We start from the raw sequence: 7,579 nt of genomic DNA, 5'->3' as shown, positions 1-7,579 counted from the left end.
TCCCCTCCAGTCGGCTTATCTACGTACTGAGTCAGGAATCCTTCCTTGCCACACCTGATAAAATCTGCTCCATCCAAACTATTTGCACTAATGACAACAACACTGTTACTTCTGCACCTTTCCAAAATCTGGCATTTTTAAAAATTAGATTCCCTACATTGTGGAAACAGGCCCTTCAGCCCAACCAGTCCACACCGATCCTCTGAAGCATAACTCACTTAGACCCATTTCCCTCTCTAACACACCTAACCTATGGGCAATTTAGCATGGACAATTCACCTGACCTGCACATCTTTGGACTGTGGGAGGACTCCAGAGCACCCAGAGGAAACCCATGCAAACTCCACACAGACAGATGTCCGAGGCTGGAATTGAACATGGGACTGTGAGGCAGCAGTGCTAAACACTGGCCACCGTGCCATCCATCATGTATTGGAAGAATTTGCAGGTCAACAAGCAACCAGTTTGGCCACATTACGAATCCAAATTTCTTGGCGATCAAGTCCTTAATTTAGAGTCATAGAGATGTACAGCACGGAAACAGACCCTTCAGTCCAACTTGTCCATTCCGACCAGATATCCCAACCCAATCTAGTCCCACCTGCCAGCACCTGCCCCAATCCCTCCAAACTTTTCCTATTCATATACCCATCCAGATGCCTTTTAAATTGTACCAGCCTCCAACACTTCCTCTGGCAGCCCATTCCACATATGCACCACTCTCTGCGTGAAAAAGTTGCCCCGTAGATCTCTTTTATATCTTACCCCTCTCACCCTAAACCTATGCCCTCTAATTCTGGACTTCCTCACCCAGGGAAAATGCCTTGTCTATCTTCCCTATCCATGTCCCTCATGATTTTATAAACCTCTATAAGTTCACCCCTCAGCCTCCGATATTCCAGGGAAAACAGATCCAGTCTGTTCAGCCTCTCCCTGTAGCTCAATTCCTCCAACCCTGGCCACATCCTTGTAAATCTTTTCAAACACAGAGTTTTTGATTCAGAGGCAGGGTAACTCTCTATTGTGCCACAAGACCTTCAAAGAGCTAAATATTAGACTACAATTTATATGCTTGCATTTAGTAAAATTAGTGAACAAAGGAAACTCTAGGCCAGAAGCATATAATATTGACCTTGTAACAGACTGTCAGTATTATATGCCATATTCTAAGTATTGTTAGCCCCCATATGTTAATTATTGCTTTAAACACAATTTACGGCCTTTGATTATTTGATAAGCATTAATGAGTTGGATCACTCGACTAACTAGATATCACAATCGCCAATGAAATTTGCTAAATGGTAAAGCAAACATCATAGATGATCTAAAAAGATCAAACATAGTTTGAAGCCATCAATTATTATGGGGGAACATCTACTATTTAATTCTGTTAGGACAGAACGGCTAAGCTTAGTAAAAGAATGAATAGTCTTGACAGTTTAATTACAACAACAAATATTTTATTTTCTGTTCATGAGCATCAGAGGTTAGAAAGCCAGGATAAACCAACATTTATTCAATCAATCTTGAAAATATCTTTTAGTAATGTTGTAGGAAGAGTGATGGTCATAATTTCCTTGTCAGTAAAGCTATCTGACTGAATAGATATTTGACATTTGATGATCAGGATCGATTTTATCAGGGTTACTCAGATTTCTAATCATATCCTCCAATTTGCTCATCATTACGGTGTTGATCATATGACTAATGGAATTTCCAGAAGGAAGCTCATTAATAGCATTAAAGGCAGATATAGTGGGTGTAATTTCTTTTCACAAAACATTCGATCACCCGTCCTTCAGTGTCTGTGCGTTAACTTTGGTCAGATGGCATTCCTTTGACATCTGTCTTATTGCATAGACGATGCTAGCTAAGATACATACTTCCACAAATAGATGCTCAAGGTAAGTTATTTCAAATTCTGAATGTTTGCAGTGACTGCAATCTAGCTTTATTCAATAAATCTCAGAAATCAAATCAGGCACTAGTGGATGAGTTGAGATAGTTCCTGCAGACCATGACCATGGCTCAGCAGTCACCATCACTGTACATTATGGCAACAGCCTTCGCAAGACACCACTTGCAGTTGAAACACTGCAGACTATCCAAAATGCCAAAGTGTTTTAATGAACTTAGGTCATACATTACCATTAGCTGCAACAACAGGTTTAGCATGATCTACAATCTACAGGCTTTTTCATGACATTGCAATAATGCTACGCTCAGAACATTTCATTTAATATTAGAAAAAAATAAAATAATAAATAAATACATTATTTCACCCAAGTTCCTTCTTTCTGCATCAGAATATTACGTAACATTTGGTAAAGAGGATTGTGCATCAGGATATGCAGTATTGGAGACTTGCACTAACATCAGATAAAACTGCAGCACGTAGCTTATGTTGCAATTGTCAAAGGAAATGCTTTTCTTTTCAGTTTAAGATCCAGTGAGTATGAGTTCATGCTCCCCTGCACAAAAATATTCAGCCCCTTTACTAAAACAAACTTGTCACAAGTTCACTGTTACATTCTTGCGTGAAGAAAAAACTATGGTCTTGATAATGATGAGAAAGTTTGTAATTACACACATATGCCAGAGCATTGAGAAACACAGCATTTGTCCTTGAAGATTGTCCTAGTCCTTCATTGTGTCTTAGCTGTGTTGCATATGGAGTCATTGTTCATTTGATATCAAGTTTCAGGTTTAATTTCCATTTCCCAGCAGATCCAGCTCTCTAGCTTTGTGAAGTACTGTTGTACACTCAGAAATGAGCGATACAGAATTAGACTTTCATACTTCGCTTTATTTTTGGGTCAGAATTCTTCATTTAACTGTTGTTCTTGTTGCCCTGTGCCTTGTTTATCAGGTTTAAGTAGGCATCTGACTTTAAGAACCTGGGGTAAGAGTCTTTCTCCATTAGGCTGAAGATAATTCGCTGGGCCGCCTCAAAACAAGTTGGGGTTGGCAGTAGAATGCTTTTGCTGACCAAATCTCTTGTATTGCCATCAATGTTGACCTATGGATAGAACAAGACATCTGTTGAATAGACCATTCTCTGTTTTCCCTCTTTTCACTACTGTGAATAATTTGCTTTTACAAGCTGACCAAAACTCTGATGTGATCACTAGACATCACGGGACTAAGTCAATTTCCCCAACCATCTGTTTAAGTAACTGCTGCATCATCCATCTATCATAAAGAACTGTCTTTTTCCGAGGACAATGAAGATTCATCTCGAATTTCTGAGCTCTAAATATAATTTTAAACTTGTACCCTCAAACATTTGCTGGCTCCTTTGTTTAGATTACCAATCTTAGAAGATGTGGAGGTACCAGTGATGGACTGGGGTGAACAAAGTTAAAAATCACAACACCCAGGTTATTGTCCAACAGGTTTATGTGGAAGTCATAGCTTTCAGAGCACTGCTTCTTCATCAGCTGCCCCACCGATTACCTGATGAAGGACCAATGCTCTGAATGTTAGTACTTCCAAATAAACCTGTTGGACTATAACCTGGTGCAGTGTGATTTTTAATCTTAGAAGTGTTTATGCATTTGTAGTTGCTAGACAATTCAATTCTGCAAAACAGAACTAGGCAAATGACTCACTATTCTTCCATGAGGCACTTTATTGGGTGATAAGACTTTATACTTTGAAAGCCAGTGGTGCCTGAGCACCCAATTTCCCAGATTGCACAAATCTAGTTCAAGCTAAGACTATGCTTTAGGTTATGTGTTGCTGGTTAAAGCACAGCAGGTTAGGCAGCATCCAAGGAATAGGAAATTCGACGTTTCGGGCATAAGCCCTTCATCAGGCTAACCTGCTGTGCTTTAACCAGCAACACATTTTCAGCTGTGATCTCCAGCATCTGCAGACCTCATTTTTTACCCTATGCTTTACGTTATGCCATGTTCAAACTGCTGTGTCCAGATTAGTGTGTGATCTACTCCACATTGGCTTATTTCAGCAGTGTCCACGGGGATTGCAATGGTAGCTTGCACTTGTACTGATTGTGGAATGACTTGAAGTTTAGTACCCAGTCATTTTCACACTCACTGTCCATTACAGCAATTGTGACTCAACTGGGGGTGAATTTTCACAAATAGATTTAGTTTTCCTCAAGGGGAAATCAGAGTTAAAAAAACTAGAGGTGAGGACTCCTTCCAACCCTTTGGTCACTTGAAAACAATGTACTTGAAAATATCTGTCTGCTCATAGGTTGTCTCTAACTAAAGTTTTAATGCTTAAAATAGTGTCTGGGAGACACTCTTCTGAGTGCAGATGCTTCTTTTCATTAAATAGTTGAATAGAATATCATCCCTCAAGATTGGGCTGGGACCTGACTCACACTTTCTTAACCTGTAGTATTCGTCATTGCAACTCAATGAGCTAAAGATTTAGGGATGCTTTCTTTTGAGTCGATTGGACGATAATGACATTCTTCAATTTTGTTACCATACCGTTACAAATGGTGAAGGGACTCAGTCTCAACACCTGTACAAAGGATTTACACCACATTCACTGGGACTTTGTTTAAATTAGTGACAGGTTAATCAATTGTGTGGCTTTCATCTGTCATTATTTATGCAGCTTAGCCCATATGGCATTTCTGTTGACAAAAGAAAAAACACTCACTTGTTTTGGGGCATCACTCCGTATGAATTCTGAATAAATATGTTGAGCCTTGGAACCCAGTTTAGAAGAAGACTTGGTTTTTTTGTAATCCTCACAGACCAACCAGAAGTCAATGTTTTCCTCACTGAACTCTGATTTAAGAAAATCCCTGAATGCAGCAAGACCACCTGGAGGAAGTGAAAATGTCAAGTCAAATTATTGCTTATTATTATTTTAAAAATCCAAGCAATTGTATTCTAGCAGCACTCATCAAAGAGTAAGAAATATCACTTACATGGATCAGCCAGGAGAATGTCCAAAGACTTGGACCATTGCATAGCTTCTTCATGAGTGAGTCTGTAGAAAGAGAGAAGAAATAACTTAGAATATTTAATTCCTAAACTCAAGCAACTTTTAACTTATTTGTTAGATTAGATTACCTACAGTGTGGAAACAGGCTTTTGGCCCAACTAGTCCACACTGACCTTCCGTAGAGCAACCCACCCAGACCCATTCCTGTACATTTACCCCTTCACCTAACACTACGGGCAATTTAGCATGGCCAATTCACCCAACCTGCACATTTTTTTTGGACTGTGGGAGGAAACCGGAGCACCCGGAGGAAACCCACGCAGACACGTTTAAAATGAGCAGACTTTCTGATTTTTATATTGGTAAGATGAAACATAGGATAAATAAAGAACATTGGAGTGTTAGGCTTAGCCAGTGAAATGAGCTTGGATCTGAAATTTTTTTTCCTTGTTAGTAAACGCTTTTATTCCTATAATATGAAAAGTACATCCTAGACTGCAGATTGCAATTATACAATGTTTAGCTTGCAATCAAATATTTTTGACAAAGAGAATTCAGTGGTCAAAGGCTTGAATGATAAGGTACTCACCCAATGGACAGATTCAATTTCGCTGACATCCTGGGTAGAAAGCTTATGGATGAATGTTCAGAATTGGAGTTCAGTAACGCAGAAAGCAGCCGACTCTTCAAGTCCTTGGTTCTAAACATCATTTTAAGAAAAGCAAGTGTTAGTATTGTCAAAGGAAGATTTTCTAATTAAACAATCATAATTAAAATAATTAAAGCAATCTGTTTAAGATGTGCTCATTAGAATTTCCTTCATTTAGGTTTGTTTTACTCAAATATAAAATTCATATCCTATGTTGTTTAAAGAAATGGAATACAATTAGCAAGCAGTAAGTTATCTCAAGAGTACCAGAAGCCGAAGTAAAGTGCATGAAGAACATACGGGTTTAGACAAAATGGAACAGGGTGACCTCTGAAGATGAGCTGTTGAAATGGCCTGAGATATAGATAGACTAATGCAGGCAGACTATGCTTTATAGATAAAGCCTCTGTGTTGAAGTCATTTAGAGCTCTGCTGACGTTTCATCTTTGTCTTCAAATAATTTGCATTAATTTTTCATTTTGGATCCCAGTAAAAGAATGATATTTTCATATTTGATTAACACAGTGATTAACAGTAAAGTATTCAGAGTACAGGACAACTCTAATTTGCATTGTAATCTGCACCTACCTTTCTGCAGCATGTAATTTTATAAATAAGCAGAGAAGTTAACAATGTACATGAGAAATATTTGTTCAAAGACATTACAACTGACTTTCCTAAGGTATCCATAGCTCTGTTTGAGTTTAAATGTTTTTAATATAAAAGAACACAATGGTTTATGTTATTTGCAAATGTGCACATTTACTGTTAAAGTGCAATTTGGGAGGGAAAGTCAGTCATGTTGGCATAATACTAATTTGTAGAAATTAGTTAGAAATGCTGTAATTTGGAAATGCCTAGTAAGAGTAATACTTACAGGTTCTTTGCTTTCTTTTTCTCTGTCTCTTCTGTTCTAGTAGAGCTCCAGTTGCAGTAGACTTCTTCCAAATTGCTTGATGTATTCTGAGGGAGCGTGAGTTCAGGCATCTCCGACTAGTTGACTTGCCTTAGAGGCACTGCTTCACTTGCTGTTCTGTTCACGTTTCTTTGACTATTTCTTGTTCCTCTTAGATCGCACTGATATATATGTAAGAGCTCTGGTGTTGGGGTGGGGTGAGATGAGGGGGGGAAGTATTTGTTTGCTCAAACAGAACTGGGTGATGTGAGTTCATGATACCACAAAAAAGGAAGTTCTGTCTTTTGGGGCTATTGTTGACGTTGTTGCTCAACCCAATAGCAGTATCATACGCATGCAGAACTGCACTTTGGTTTCTAATTCAAATAAGTGCAAAGTCTGAAGATCATGCAAATACTGTCCTTTTGCGTATGTCTCAGCAGAGACGCGACTAGTGAACCATATTTTCACTCGGATGTTTTTGCTATAGCTTCAAAAGATGTACTGTTTCAATGACACATTACGAACTGCGTCTATAATGTGGTTGCGATTCATTAACAAGTCTTGTTCTGCCGGTGATTGAGGTTAACAATGAAACAAATATTTTGTTAGAACCCATGACTTCCACTGAAGGTTGATTTCGAATCCTAAATGGCCCAGCTATTGAAGCTTTTCTACTGCCTGGTTAATGTCTGTAAGGTAATGTGACAACAGCATGCATTTATACTGCACCTTTAGAAGAGGGCAAAAGGTTCCAAAGTGGTGTGCCTCAGGTCAATGACCTCTCCTAGAAGAGGACTGAACATCTGGATTAAACAGACTTTCTGAGTTTTCCCACCTCACTCATCACAACACCTATATGACAACCCATCCAGATGGCATGTGGTATGAGTCCAGACTGTATCAACATTGTGGTTACAGCTGTCCATGTGGCAGGTTTCCCATTTAAGAATGAAACTGCAGAAAAAGCAGACTTATTGAAAGTCTTTGCACCCATCACCTACACAGTAAGTAAAGACAAAGAAGATACTTACTGCACAGAACCGAAATAACTTGAAATCATTCATGAAACACCAATCACCAAAGAATCAACCCAAGAGAGTCAC

The 7,579-nt window shown here is 38.8% G+C and overlaps 1 protein-coding gene across 1 annotated transcript; it reads right to left on the bottom strand.

Moving 5' to 3' along the window:
• Positions 1-1,438: 1,438 nt before the first annotated feature.
• On the bottom strand, positions 1,439-6,649 carry LOC132818978 (regulator of G-protein signaling 21-like). The gene is made up of 5 exons (XM_060830174.1): positions 6,456-6,649; positions 5,519-5,629; positions 4,913-4,974; positions 4,639-4,805; positions 1,439-3,019 (listed from the first exon to the last, which is right to left on the bottom strand). Exons 1-5 carry the CDS (start codon positions 6,563-6,565, stop codon positions 2,831-2,833), a joined length of 639 nt encoding a protein of 212 aa, XP_060686157.1. The 5' UTR covers positions 6,566-6,649; the 3' UTR covers positions 1,439-2,830.
• Positions 6,650-7,579: the final 930 nt, after the last annotated feature.

Source organism: Hemiscyllium ocellatum, chromosome 9, assembly GCF_020745735.1.
Source record: "Hemiscyllium ocellatum isolate sHemOce1 chromosome 9, sHemOce1.pat.X.cur, whole genome shotgun sequence".
NCBI classification, from domain to species: domain Eukaryota; kingdom Metazoa; phylum Chordata; class Chondrichthyes; order Orectolobiformes; family Hemiscylliidae; genus Hemiscyllium; species Hemiscyllium ocellatum.
The sequence above is the reverse complement of the archived record's forward strand: the minus strand, read 5'-3'. Positions and strand labels throughout refer to the sequence as shown.